Below are 15,379 nucleotides of genomic sequence, written 5' to 3'. Positions count from 1 at the left end.
GAGTAACTGTAAACTGATGATCTGTAGGGGCTTTTAAAGCATCGCCTATGAAAAAAATATAGGGTACTGAAGTTTGTCACCATTTCACGGGCGCAAACAGTTTAAAGGTTTGGCATGTTGGGTATCTAATTACTCGCAACAATCTCATCTAACATATTTTACAAAAACATGTGTAATTTATTGCACTTATGTGCCCTAAAATTAACTTTATGTATTTTTTTTTCTGAAAAATGTTGTTTCCTAAACCATTGCGCTCATATTGTGTAAGTAAAAAATTGGAACTACCACTATTTTATCCTCTAGGGTGTGTGCTTTCCGAAAATATATAATGTTTGGGGATTTTAACTAATATTAAAATGATTTTTAAAACAAGTAAACAAAAAATGTAAATAAAATTGAAAAAATGGCTTAAAGTGGTTAAAGCTGTTTTGGACTCCTTTATGAATATGGTCTGGGACTCCTTCTGTTAGGCTCTGCATGAAATTCCTGGACTGTAGCCTTGGTTGCAGAGTCAGCTCTTTGAATAACTGTCTTTTTTCCTTTACTACTCATAGGGCTCTTTTACACTTGCTTCAACATGTGGCATTGAACACGCTTTTTTAACTGCTTCCTGACTGCCCTATAGCAGATATACTGCTACAGAGCGGCACGGTTGCGCAAAATCCTGTATAAAAATATGTGATTTTGCACTTCCGGGTAGCGGCCATGGCTGCCAATCACCAGGTCCCGGGCGGTGATTACTTGCCGGCACCCGGTGATTGCCGAGCATCTCTGACGGGGAGGAGAACTAAATGTAAACAATACAGTTCTCCTCCCTGTCAGCTCGTGCACATTGCTTTGAAAGGCTGTGCACAGCACAGTCATGCAAAGCAGTGTGATTGCAGTGAAGCACACACAGACACAAGTAAAACAGCACACAGTTAACCCTTTGATCGCCCCTCCTGTTAATCCCTTCCTGCCCAGTGCTTAGTACAGTGTCAGTGCTTTTTTTTTTTTTTAGCACTGATCACTGTATTGGTGTCACTGAGGATTTTAGTGATACCAAGTCAGTTCCCCCCAGTGTCAGAATGCCCACCACAGTCCCGCTATAAGTCGCTGATCGCCGCCATTACTAGTAAAATTTTTTTTAAAATTTCCAATATCTATACTGCCATTTGTAAACTTATAACTTTCACGTAAACCAATTAATTTACATGTATTTGGATTTTTTTCAGCAACAACCATGTAGCAGAATACATTTTGGCCTAAATTTATAACGACATTTGATTTTTAAAATTTTTTTACTGGACATGTTTAATAGCAAAAACTCCAAAATATAGTTTTTTTCTCAAAATTGTCAGTCTTTTATTTATAGCGCAAAAAATAAAAACCGCACAGGCGATCAAATACCACAGAAAGAAAGCTCAATTTGTGGGAAAAAATGGCCTAAATTTAATTTGAGTGCAGCATTGCATGACCGCGCAATTGTCAGTTAAAGTAACACAGCGCCGTAACGCAAAAAATGGCCTGGTCAGGAAGGGGGGTAAATCCTCTGGAGGGCAAGTGGTTAAAGCACTCTGAATGCCAATCAAAGCACCTGTCACTAAATAAAATGGTAAGTTTACAGTTCTGTTCAAACGGTGCTTTGATTCACTTCAAAAATTATACCCCATGTCGCTTTCTTGGTGCTTCAAAGCATCTCCAAAGCTTCCATAGAAGTCTATAACAAAGATCGCTAACAGCACCTACAGCTATTGAGGGGCTTTTATTCAGAGTTAGCTTCACATTGTTTTGGCGGTATTGCAGATATGACATATCCCAGGATGCACTGGGAAAACAACAAAGGAACCAGAAAGACGTCATCAGAAGTTGCTTCTGGTTCATGTGTATATATTATGGGAGTGTCTGGTGCAGTCATCCCATCTGGTGTGCAGTGTGGTGCAGCAGGAAGGTGCGCAAGGTCCAGACTGGAGCAGAGCAACTATGGCACACGTGGTGTGCAACATGGGGATGCTATAGTGGAGTGGGGACCGGAGGGAGAGCACTGAGCAGCAAGAGGATCAACAGAGCTGTGGGACTGGAGCAAGAGAAACTAGCAGATGTTACATGTGGTGCGCAGCATGGGAGAAATATAGCTATAAGATGAGCAGGGACCAGAGAGAAGGCTCAACAAACCAGAGGATGAGCAAGGGTTTACTACTGAGTGAGGGATCAACAGAGCCCTATCTGCCGGACATTCACGGCCTCGGCTGTCGATCACCAGGTCTCGGCCAGTGATTACTCATCGGCACCCGGTGATGGCCAAGTATTACCAATGGGGGAGAGACCTGTGTATAAACACAGATTTCTCCCCTGACAGCTCCTGCACACTGTTTTGTATGGCTCTGCTATAAAGAAGTATGCTTACAGTGAAGCACACACACAGCCCCCATAGTGAAACAGCACACAGTTAACCCTTTGATCGCCCCAGATGTTAAACTTTTCCTGCCCAGTTTCATTAGTACAGTGTCAGTGCTTTTTATTAACACTGATCACTGTATTGGTGTCACTGGGGATGTCAGTGACACCAAGTCAGTTCCCCCCAGTGTCAGAATGCTCGTGGTAGTCCCACTATAATTCGCTGATCACCGCCATTACTAGTAAAAAAATGAAAACAAAAATTCCAGTATATATACTGCCATTTGTAAACGCTATAACTTTCACGTAAATCAATTAATTTACACGTGTTGGGATTTTTTTTTAGCAAAGATATGTAGCAGAATACATTTTTGTCCTAAATTTATGATGAAATTTGAGTTTAAAATTTTTTTTACTGGTCATGTGTAATAGCAAAAAGTCAAAAATATTGTTTTTGTTCTCAAAATTGTCTGTCTTTATTTTGTTTATAGCACACAAAATCTAAAACACACAAGCAATCAAATACCACGGAAATAAAGCTCTATATGTGAGAAAAAAGGATGTAAATTTCATGCAGTGTTGCATGACTGCACAATTGTCAGCTAAAGTAACGCAGCGTCGTATTGCAAAAAATGGCCTGGTCAGGAAGAGGAGTAAATCCTCTGGAGGGCCAGTGGTTAATGTGTGTTAAAGTTGAAGCAAGTGTAACAAGCCCTTACTCTTGAAGTCCTAGGAACCCTTGGCTGTATCACTCAGATACGGCACATGTTGCTATTGGATGAATCCAGTCCTTATTATTATTTGATCTTTTTTGTGCTGACCAAAAACTGTCCTAACACCCAGGGCTGAATCAGTGGAGGCTATAGGCACAAAACTGAATAACACCTTCAGCTAGGATTACTTTTTTTCCTAGCCTTTCATTTTTTTCTTGTTTATAACCAGGTTTAGAATTTTCTTTGTTATTACGTAAATATGATATAGTTCTACCAATTATTATGTGGCCAATAACTATATGGCCAATGCAGCCTTATAGCCATGTGTAGGCATGCTGTGCCGAATTGTAAACCTAGCTTCGTTAAAAACAGAATAACTACTTTGTTATGATTATAGCAGAAATGTAAAGCATTTGCTATCCTCTAGAGCAGTAGGGGTTGCTTTTATGTTCTTATCAATGCAGACATACTTCCTTTACAGAAGAATTCAGGAAATGCCCATTGTATACAGGTTTTAGATAAATGTTGTTCACAGATTGCTTTGACAGCCTGAATTGAATAGTTCCATTATTAAAATTGATTATGCCATTGTCAAAATAAGACCCACAGGCGGGCATTTCATAACTGATTCACATTTTGCATGAATTCATATAATACAGACTACTAAAAAAAAAAACACATTTTACACCAGCTTTTAGTATAACCTGTTTCCCTGGTACTGAAAAAAAAATTAACTGGCTCTGTATTTATCATTCGAATGTACAGTTAGACATAAAGTATAAAGTGAAGCTTTACAGAGAAGTACATTGGTCTGTAGAGGAAATAAAGGGAGGAGAGAGAATGGACCTAGTAAACTGACCCCTTCCTGTTAGCGTTTGGAGGAAGTCTTGCAAAAAAGGTATTATGCAGTGTTCTCCTTTTTAAGGCAAATCACCTCTTAGTTTTATTAGTCAGGAAGCAACTCTGCAGCAAGGGTGGGTAAGTCTGCCATACAACTTTCGAAATGTGACAATGCTGCAGGGTGTATGCTGAAGTTTTGAATTCTATTATTTAAATGGATAGGAATGGAGACAAACTAGTAGCAAACTGAAACTGAGCATCTGGCAGAACTTTAAGATAATTAGTACATCTTGAGATACAAGTATAAAAAAATATATGTATAAAAATAATACCATTAGAATTTATAGTTATGCTGATCTATAATGCCAATGTACACATAACCCCTAAGAGGTCTCTTATTTTATTTCATAAATATCACTTTTATACATATTTGTTCTGTTAAAATTCTATAAGTTATCTTGCTAATTTTAATTAATGTTTAGGATAATATACAGTATTAACTGAATTGGTCTTTTAATGTGTAATATTAACATAAAGCTTGATTACCAACTGTTGCTGGGACGGATAAAGTAATGTTTGGTTAGTGCCACCCATATTCTTTACATGTATTTAAGATAAAAATTATTTTTTGTTTTGGATAGAGTGGTGAGGGGTTAGAAATTCTGTCCAGTTTCTGTTGCTGTCTTTGTCCTGTTCTGGAGATTCATCCTTTCCAATTGTCTTGGTAACCATTGACACTGAAAGTGAAGGAAAATCCAAACTTTGAGCTGCCATCAGAACCGGCGGAATGAAGAGGAAATCTTCCAATGGGAATATGTGTTACAGTGACAACTGTCCCCTCACTTTGGAGAGTTTCTCTCCCTTCCTGTCCTGTCTCCTAAAAGGAACATCTCCCTAGCTGGACACAGAAAGCAAACCCATAACTTGACTGGGGTTAAATCATCACCTATTCTATCCAAAATTAAAAAAAGAAACCACTTCACATGTGCCTCCTTGAAAACTGTATGTGACTGCACAATATTATATGTACTTTCGGGGGATGCATTCCATCATTTAGATTTTTAGGTTGTATTATTTTTTTGTGTTCTTAATGCTTTTGACTATACATTATAGTGTATATTTTTGTGAGACAAAATGATTTCTCTCCTATGTACTCATGCTTTTTGAAGTAACTTTTCTGAAAAAAAACTATTGAAACAGAAAAAAAGAGTTCTGACTCAGTGCCACCTTAATAGCATCATGGGCCCCAGGGCCCAAGGTCCCCTACAAGGGAGATGGTGGCCTGTGGTGTGTGTACTCTGCCATAGCAAACAGTGGGCGTGATTAAATTATGCTACATATTAGGATTGGCTTTTTAGTCTGATTTTCTACAATTTTTAAATAATTTTTTAAAAAATTTTAAAATTAATTTTTTACCTTTTTTTTTCATATCACTGTTGGGGTTCTTTGATGACATATCAGGGGTCTAAACCCCTGAAGTCTCAGTTTTGAGACAGAGAAAGGGACAGAGGACACACATTCCCCAGTTCCTTTCTGCAGCCTCCGTTGCACTGCAGATGAATGAGCAGGAGCCTCTGCTTACTATGCTTCAGTTATGAATGAACACAGTGACATACAGAGCTAGCTCGGGTGTGAGCACGGATGAGTACACCCAAAGCAAGCAACTTGTTATAGGGGCACTCTGCAGGGAAGAGGAGCCCAGAATGCTGGTGGGGAACCCCGGAGGAGGAGGGTCTGCACAGAGCAAGTAAGTATAACATGTTTCTTTTCAGGTTTTTTTTGCTTTTTTTAAAAAAAAAAAATAATTACCCTTAGAGTTACTCTAAGTACAGCACTGCCTTCTTAAAATGTGAAGTATGTCACAATTTCCACCATAAATCAAAAAAACACAAGTGGTTTATTATCCAGTGGCTAGCTCCGTGCAGACCACTGCTTTTTGCTATGCTCTTCTTCTACTCTTTATAAATCATGGTATTTTTCATGTGAAAATGTTGTCCCTATTACAGATACCCTCTGCACTGTGCTCTTGTACCATGTACCATTTATATTAAAAGTGTTTTAATGCTCCAGGAATAAACAAAAACACCTATCAATGCTTAGTTTTAGCTAAATGGCAGCAAACAGTACATACTGAACTTCCCTAAACTGCTTCATTAGTAAAACAGAAGTAATATAGCAATATCCTTTATAACAGTTATTATTAGCTGTCTACGCTCAGTTTTGGTAAAAAGAAAAAAAAAAGGAAAAAATGTACTGTACGTACAGTTGTGTTCAAAATAATAGCAGTCAGACATCACTAACCTGATCAATCACTGTTTTTGGTAGAAATGATATTTCTACATGGCAAATCATTTACTAGCAGGTGTAGTAGAGTAATAGAAATCCAACAGACCCAACAGTCATGACATGCATGCTGCTGATTCTGTGTAATTGAATCACTAATTGAAAGGGGCATGTTCAAAATAATAGCAGTGTGGAGTTCTATTAGTGAGGTCATTCATTCTTTGAAAAACAGGTGGCAATTATTGCCCTTATCTTAAGGAAGGAAGGCAGCAAATGTTGTATATGCTCCTTACAGTGCATTTATCTCTGAAATTCTGGGTCGTTCCAGACATTGTTCAGAAGAACAGCGTACCTTGATTAAAAAGTTGATTGGAGAGGGGAAAACATATAAAGAAGTGCAGAAAATGATAGGCTGCTCAGCTAAAATGATCGCAAATGCTTTAAAATGGCAACCAAAACCTGAAAGACGTGGAAGAAAGCGAAAAACTACCATTCGAATGGATAGAAATATAGCCACAATGGCAAGGACTCAACCAACAATCAGCTCCAGGAAGATCAAAGAAGGTGTAAAGTTACCTGTGAGTATTGTTACAATTAGAAGACGCCTGTGTGAAGCCAAGCTATCTGTAAGAAGCCCCCGCAAAGTCCCACTGTTGAAAAAAAGACATGTGCTGAAGAGGTTACAATTTGCCAAAGAGCACATTGACTGGCATAAAGAGAAATGGCTCAACATTTTGTGGACTAATGAAAGTAAGATTGTTCTTTTTGGGTCTAGTCACCGGAGACAGTTTGTCAGACGACCCCCAAACACTGAATTCAAGCCACAGTACACTGTGAAGACAGTGAAGAATGGTTGCGCAAGCATCATGATATGGGGCTGTTTCTCATACTACGGTGTTGGGCCTATTTATCGCATACCAGGGATCATGGATCAGTTTGAATACATCAGAATACTTGAAGAGGTCATGCTGCCTTATGCTGAAGAGGAAATGCCCTTGAAATGAGTGTTCCAACAAGACAACGACCCCAAACACACCAGTAAATGTGCAGCATCTTGGTTCCAGACCAACAAGATTGACGTTATGGAGTGGCCAGCCCAATCCCCAGATCTTAATCCAATAGAAAACTTGTGGGATGACATCAAAAATGCAGTTTCTGAGGCAAAATCAAGAAATAGAGAAGAACTGTGGAATGTAGTCCAATCATCTTGGGCTGGAATACCTGTTCACAGGTGCCAGAAGTTGGTTGACTCCATGCAACACAGATGTACAGCAGTTCTCAGAAACAGTGCTTATACAACTAAATATTAATTAAGTGATTCAAAGGAAAGCAAAATCTTCAAACATTTTTCAGTTTATATAGTGAATGTTTGAGTTTGTAAAGGAGAATACAAACACTGCTATTTTTTTTAACAGTCTAATATTCACTTTTCTTCAATTTTTTTAGAGGAACAACACAAATTTGATATATTTTTCTTCATGTTTTGATTTGGAATAGAATGTGTAGTGTTCCCAATGCATTTGTGTGTATGGAAATAAAAGCTATTAGAAGGATTTTGAGCTTTATTCACTTTTTTTCAACACACTGCTGTTATTTTGAACACAACTGTATATGCAGTTAAAAATAAAAAAATAACAAGACATTGAATTTAATGTAAGGAAACCCCCTTACTGATTTCCTTGCATTGTAAGTCATTGTTTGATGTGTTGACATGCACCGAAGTATATGTGCCAGCCATATACTTCGGTACAGACATGCATTTTCCAGCATACTGCAACAAAGCACAACTCAAACCGATGTATTCATTGTGGTGCATTGAGGTACATATGTTTTGTTTAGTGTGTAGATATGCATTGAGGGCCCAGTAGAAATAAATGGTGCCCACCCAAAACATGCACAATGTGTATGCAATGTGCCTCAAGAAAGAAGGCATCGCTCACACCAAGGTATAACTGGCGCCTCAGTAAGCTGACTGATTACTTTGGGGTATTATATTCTTTAGATGACATTGTATTAGCTGTCCAGAAACTATAAATCTAACATGGTATTATATAGGCTTTTCTTTCATCTTCCCTATCGTAGACAGTGAGCTCTAAAATTGTGGATTCTCATAGTGGTGGGAAAAATTGTAAGATTTTGTCTGATAGGTGCGATTGACTTAATGTGGAATATTATGGATTGGGATGGCGGTTAATGTTGTCATGAATTAAGCTGTTAAAGGCTAAGTTCACCTTTTGTAAAAAAACAAAACAAAACAAAAAAAAAACCTGGTAGAACGTATAACGTTCCAAAGGTGAACTTATCCTTTAAATACTGACAGATATGTTTACTGTTCAGGCAAAAAATTGTATTTTGTCTTTTCTTCATTTAGGGATTCTGTGAAAGTGTATATGCTTTTCCTACTGGATTTCCCCTTTTAGAGAATGAAACTGGATCTACCACAAAGCAACAAGTTGGCACAAAATCTCTGTTCCATACAAGTGACTTCTGAAAATGGAGCCCTCTGTATTATCAATCCTCTGTTTTTGCATGAACACGGAGACAACTGGCTTACACATAATTCACAAAGCCAAGAAAAGGAGAAAAGAAAGAGTGTACCGTGGAGGCTTGGACAAGAACATGAAGATATTAGACTTGGACCTGCTCTCGGAGGTGAGGGAAATCTATGTCATATTGCAATTAGTATTAAAATGTATCTAAATCCAAAATATTTTTTAAGTTTGGATATGATACATTAGGATTTGACAGTTTTTCTAGTGTTACCTATTTAAGGGTAGATTTTTCCTTATTTTGGAGAAAGTTTCTCTTTCATTGAAGTGAAGTGCAGATAATTCCCAATGGAACACAAATTTAAAACAAAATGGCTGACAAGGTTTTTTGTCAGCCATTGTTGCATAATAATAATAATAATAATTATAATTATAATTATTTGAAATTATTTTTTTTTTAACTCAGACTCCAGCCTAAGCAAATATTTGATATATACTTTAATATTATATTTGGTTAGACCTCTAAAAATAGTTCACTAACAATTTTACCTTAATTTCCGAAGATGGTGTAACTGATTATATGTAAATGCATACCAGCACATCTGTCGGACAACTCAGCGCACATCAACACAATGCAGAGGCATTCACATACATGTGTTGCGGCATGCTGAAGTGCAATTAAGTTGGTTGACATTGCATATGTGAGTTGAGGGTGCCATTCAGAATTAATGGCAATGGGCCACAAAAATATATCCATCAACTTAACATACATTGCAGTAATTCATGTTAAAACATGGACTTTACCTGTATTGCCTTAAGCACATAGGTGTGAATCAAGTCTAATTCTGTCTATATAAAGCAAGTCTGTTATCTCATACAATTCAGCCTGATTTTAATATTTACAGCAACAATAACATAAAAAACAAACCAACAAAGGGTGCCACGTTACAAAAAACTGCAAATATCCACGGTAAATTAAAAAGTCCAAGATTGCAACAGTCTCTAATAGTGCTCTGTTTTCACATACTGTATCTAGATTTTTTTTTAAAGTGAATCACCCATCCATGCTTGTGCCTTTAAATACTGTGTGACCATCACCAAATGTGCTTTCACCTGGAGCCTATGGCCTTACAGTTATGTAGGGTTATACAGCACTCGTACCCCAATGTGGGCTGTGATATTTCTTCCTAATGGATGGATTTTTCAATGCTCTTTAATCCTGCAGTGTCATGAACTCCCACAGACTCACTTCCATATATTCTTCTGCTCAGCAACATGTAGTCTTACATACACGTATTTCCCTTTTTTAAATTCCAGACATGCACTTACATTTACATGGTGCTAGATTGCACCAGATGTTGCCAGCATAAAGCATAAACAATAGATACACTGCTCAAAAAAATTAAAGGAACACTTTGAAAACACATCAGATCTCAATGGGGAAAAATATCTTGCTGGATATCTATACTGATATGGACTGTGTAATGTGTTAGGAACACAAGGATGCCCCATTGTTTGATGGAAATGAAAATTATCAACCTACAGAGGACTGAATTAAAAGACACCCTGAAAATCAAAGTGAAAAAATTATGCAGCAGGCTAGTCCAGTTCCAGGGCATCACTGAGCTCCTGGACTTTCTGAGGTGCAACCTGGTGGCATCGGATAGACCTAAACATGATATCCCAGAGATGTTCTATTGGATGTAGGGCAGGCGAGTGTTGGGGCCATTCAATGGTATCAATTCCTTAATCCTCTAGGAACTGTCTGCATACTCTCGCCACATGAGGCCGGGCAGTGTCATGCAGTAGGAGGTACCCTGGACCAACTGCACCAGAGTAGGGTCTAACAATGGGTCCAAGGATCTCATCCTGATACCTAATGGCAGTCAGGGTGCCATTGTCTAGCCTGTAGAGGTCTGTGTGTCCCTTCATGGGTATGCCTCCCCAGACCATCACTGACCCACCACCAAAATGGTCATGCTTAACGATGTTACAGGCAGCATAACTTTCTCCATGGCTTCTCCAGACCCTTTCACATCTGTCACATGTGCTCAGGGTGAACCTGCTCTCATCTGTGAAAAGCACAGGGTGCCAGTGGCTAACCTGCCAATTCTGGTGTTCAATGGCAAATGCCAATCGAGCTTTATGGTGCCAAGCAGTGAGCATCGGGCAACCTTTTGGCAATGGCACGTATTGACATGCCATCCTGGAGTAGTTGGACTGCCTGAATGCCAAATCGAGCTCTATGGTGCCAGGCAGTGAGCACAAGGCCCACTAGAGGACATTAGGCCCTCAAGCCACCCTCATAAAGTCTGTTTCTGATTGTTTGGTCAGAGACCTTCACACCAGTGGCCTGCTGAAGGTCATTTTGGAGGGCTCTGAAAGTGCTCATCCTGTTCCTCCTTGCACAAAGGAGCAGGTACCAATTCTGTTGATGGGTTAAGGATCTTCAGCCCTGTCCATCTCTCCTAGAGTAACTGCCTGTCTCCTGAAATCTCCTCCATGCTCTGGAGACTGTGCTGGGAGACACAGCAAACCTTCTGGCAATGGCACATATTGATGTGCCATCCTGGAGGAGTTGGACTGCCTGTGCAACCTCTCTCTGTAGGGTCCAGGTATCACCTCATGCTACCAGTAGTGACACTTATTCTAGCCAAATGCAAAACTAGTGAAAAACAGTCAGAAAAGATGAGTAGGGAAAAAAATGGCAGTGGCCTCCACCTGTAATACCATTCCTGTTTTGGGGGTCGTGTCATTGTTGTCCATCTAGTGCACCTGTTGTTAATTTCATTAACACCAAAGCAGCTGAAACTGATTAACAACCCCCTCTGCTACTTAACTTACCAGATCAATATCACAGGAGTTTAGTTGACTTGATGCTATACTCTGATTAAAAAGTGTTCCTTTAATTTTTTGGAGCAGTGTATACAGTATATGAGTCCATAGCTATAAAGGGGAGATTAGAACACAAATTGGGCGCCAGTCATGTTATGTCTTTTCAAAACTTTAATGTTGAACTTGGAAAGGAGGTGGAAGAAGAGGGTTAAGGATTTCAGATGCCATGCAGATCACTTATGGACTTCATTATGGATCTCTCCAGTAAGGGGCCTCCCTTAGATCTTCTCACCTTGGCTCAGCTTCCTCCACCTAGAGCAGGACTGCCTCAGGACCACTTCAAAGCAGGTAGATCAAGACAGGCTTCTGGGCCTTACACTGAGCTTTCTTCAGCAGCACCTCAACCTGAGGCAAGAGAGCAAAGGGACAAATATTTATATTCTCTTCCAGCATGCACCCGTGGCACAGAACCTCCTACTGGGCTGACTGAAAGAAACATGAATATTCACAACTCAGTGTATGTGTGCACTCTCATACTATGACTTGTGGTACCAGTGACACCTACTGGCAACAGCAAGAAATGCACAATCCAACTGAGATTAGGGGAAAGCCAAGTAAAAAAAACTGTACAATCAGTCTGAGCTAACTACAGCTCAGCCAAAAACTAATTGACATAGTAGCCCCAATTTAGGAATTTAGGATTCAGCATTCCTCTGAGTAGCTACCGCACTTCCTTGATTACAGAGCGTCGTGACGACATCCAGCCCCCCACACAAACACGCGTTACATCACAGGGACATATGACTTCTTCAGAGCAATTCCCCATGAAGAAGTCACGTGTCCTTGTGATGATTATTTTGGATCCTGTAGCCAGTGGTAGAAGTACCATGAATGCCTGTGGATATACACTACAAGGCCCAGCCATACAAGCTAAATATTTGTGATATGTTATTAATATAATCATCATCATAGATATAATACAACATTCTCAAAGTTATTGTGTTATTCATTCAGGATCAGTTTATAAACTATGTATTTTATACAACACATTGCAAGAAACATTGTGACTTAAGCTTAAATGAGATATTGGCACAATCAGAACTTTGCATAACCTTGATTTTACATCTTCTGTGATGTGAGTATGAGTGTTTATTCTCTGTGTTACATTATGTTTGCAGATCTACATGGTGATGATGTGAGCATTCCAGACAAACCACCAGATATTTGTGCAGAATTATGTATGGAGGATTCTAACATATTGATCAATCACAATCAACACTTAACCAATTGCTGTGAGGGTCAGGAAATATCAGATTCAAAACCCAGTACTCCAAAACTGCATAGAAAATCTGTAATACGTGTACATACTGAACCAAAGAGAGAAAGCATCATAGAATTAAATGAAACACAAACTTTGGATAATAGTTTCAATCATAGAAACATAACGCTAAGGTTGTCACAAGAAAAGAAACGTGCTCTGCTTCGACACAGAGTGTCCTGGATTGAGGAGGAACATGTTTTGAAAACCTCTTTGAAGAAAGCGAATTCAGACACTTCTCTACGTTCCTCTGATAGTTTCCTCCTCCCTCCTCCACCAGAGTTAGACTCCGTATCCATAAGTAGTGTTGAAGAAGATGGAGAGTGTAGCTCCTTGAGGTCAAACAGACACCATTCACATGGACTTGGAGATATAGTCAGACATAGTCTACTAGCAGTTAGCACTGCACTAACTGGGCTTGTTGCTCCAGAGAAACACCTGGGAAATAGAATCCAACAACTGGCAGAAGACACATCATCTTACCTTGGTGGAACTGTTCAAACATTCATGATCCAACTACAAAAAAGATCTGTTGTGTATCATTCATCTACAGAGATGCTACAGACTATACGTCAACTGCTTACTAACTTGAGGAACTATCTGCTGGAGAGCAATGAAACATTGGAAATTCTGGAACGTCAAGAAATTGAAGAATTCAAAATTGGTAAGACATATACACTGTTTACTAGTAGGTTTTAAAATGAAATGAATTAATTACTTTACTGTAAATGAGTTACTGACCAGTCATATAGTAAGACAGTCGAGGGAAAATAATGGCGGACAACTAGCTACACCTTATGCAGCCCTAAAATGGAACAGTGATTGATTATCACCTAATTGAACCCTACGCTAGAATTTTAAAAGCATACTGGTGGACTCTTGTTCTGTGTACAATATATCTCTAACATTATGAAGTCACATAATCATCTGCACAAGTCTAGGTATGAATTGGAGTAGGTATATAGGATATGTGTTGAGAGCACTAGGGCTCATTGGAAGCTCATGCATATTTACATGTGCTAATATGCAATGTGTGTGATAATATAATTTCTTGATGATATCATCATCTACTAGTTACCAAGATACGTCTTGCATTAGGCTGGAAAAACTAGCAGTAAATATACCATCTACATTACTAAGAAAATTGAAGGAAATATAGGGGAAGTAAACATGTAATTGCATGGCTATTATGTAACATAACAATGACTGGGCTTAAAATTCTACTGAATTTGTCGCAAGTGTCATTAGAGCCCTCAGGCAAGGGCCCAATCTTGCCCAGAATTCACTGTGCATTGGCTAAAAAAATCATTCATCTGAATGACCTACCCAATACTCTGTACATCATCATATTTTCTGATGAGTTCACATGTTCCAAAAGAGAATGGGCTTCAAACGGGAAAGCCTGTTGGATCCTAATCCCTGCCTGTATATGGAGCCTCCAATTATGCCCAAACAGATAGTAAGGCTGACTGTTGCCTGTGTTAAGCCATTTCTGTCAGTCAACTGTCAAATGCCAGAAATTTAGTTGGCAATGGAGGCTTTGGCATTTCTTAGTTGGATAACAAGAGGAAAGATCTAATGGTGGGAGAGGACAGGGTCTAATCTATTTGGAAATAAGCAGGGACACAAGATGCAGGATTGATTTCAATACTAAAATAGGAACTTCAGCCTTTATGTTACCTTAAACGAGGAGTATCAAACCCCATTTCATTGCTGGCTGCATCAGCATTATGGTTGCCCTCAAAGGAGCAGTTGTATCTGTAAGACTAGATGTCCAGAACACCCCACCCCCCTTACATCAGAAGTCAAGAGTCCCCCACCTTCCCTTAGATCACGGTATCCCCCCTTAACTTGTGAAACTGGGGTCAGGGATGGCAAGCAGAAAGTGTGGGCCTGTATAGGGACGGACTGACAACTCATGGGCCCCTGGGCAATAGGGGATCATGGGGCCCGTGTCCTTGCCCAAACTCAAAAAAGCCTATGAAAAAGACACCAGGGGCATCTCATGGGGCCCTCTACTGACCCCAGGCCCTCGGGCAGTGCCAGAGTTTCCAAATGGTCAGTCCTCCCCTGGGTCTGTAGGAGGACCAGAGTAGGGCTGGAGTCTACTGACTCATGAGAAAAGGGGAGGCGGAGATGAGGGGGTGTTGCAGTTGCACAGAGAGGTGCAAGATCTGTAGGAAGAGTTTTGTCCTCCTCTCTGCTGCTGACTTCTGAGGCAAAAGAGGCAGAGATGAGTCTGTCCATGGCTGCACAGAAAAGCACAGGATCTGGCAAAGGGGTTCTGTCCTCTGTGCTGTTGACTGCTGAGACAAGGTGGGGTGAAGATGAGTGGATGCCGCAGCTGCAGGAGAGGTGCAAGGGTCAAATAAAATGGCCTGATGGGCTGTATTTGGTCTGCGGGCCTTGTGTTTGACATGTTTTTTGAACATTACAGGTTCACTTTAAATTCTGGTTACACCAGCTGTACCCATTAGGGAGAAAATGTTCACAGTTATTTTTGTAATTCAAGACTCCAAAGGCTT

At 39.7% G+C, this 15,379-nt stretch overlaps 1 protein-coding gene across 2 annotated transcripts in view; it reads left to right on the top strand.

Moving 5' to 3' along the window:
* LOC149469963 (ras and Rab interactor 3-like) overlaps positions 1-15,379 on the top strand; it is a 72,349-nt gene that overhangs the window by 46,723 nt on the left and 10,247 nt on the right. For both annotated transcript variants that reach the window (XM_089668213.1, XM_089668207.1), the window contains exons 3-4: positions 8,584-8,864; positions 12,715-13,518. In XM_089668213.1, the coding sequence (XP_089524339.1) occupies positions 8,636-8,864; positions 12,715-13,518 (1,033 nt within the window). In that variant the 5' untranslated portion in view covers positions 8,584-8,635. The remainder of the gene's footprint in view (positions 1-8,583; positions 8,865-12,714; positions 13,519-15,379) is intronic.

This window comes from Staurois parvus, unplaced genomic scaffold (assembly GCF_062004578.1).
Source record: "Staurois parvus isolate SC_StPar_1 unplaced genomic scaffold, SC_StPar_1.0 ptg000056l, whole genome shotgun sequence".
Lineage (NCBI taxonomy): Eukaryota > Metazoa > Chordata > Amphibia > Anura > Ranidae > Staurois > Staurois parvus.
Note: the sequence above shows the minus strand (reverse complement) of the source record. Positions and strands in the feature narration are given on the sequence as shown.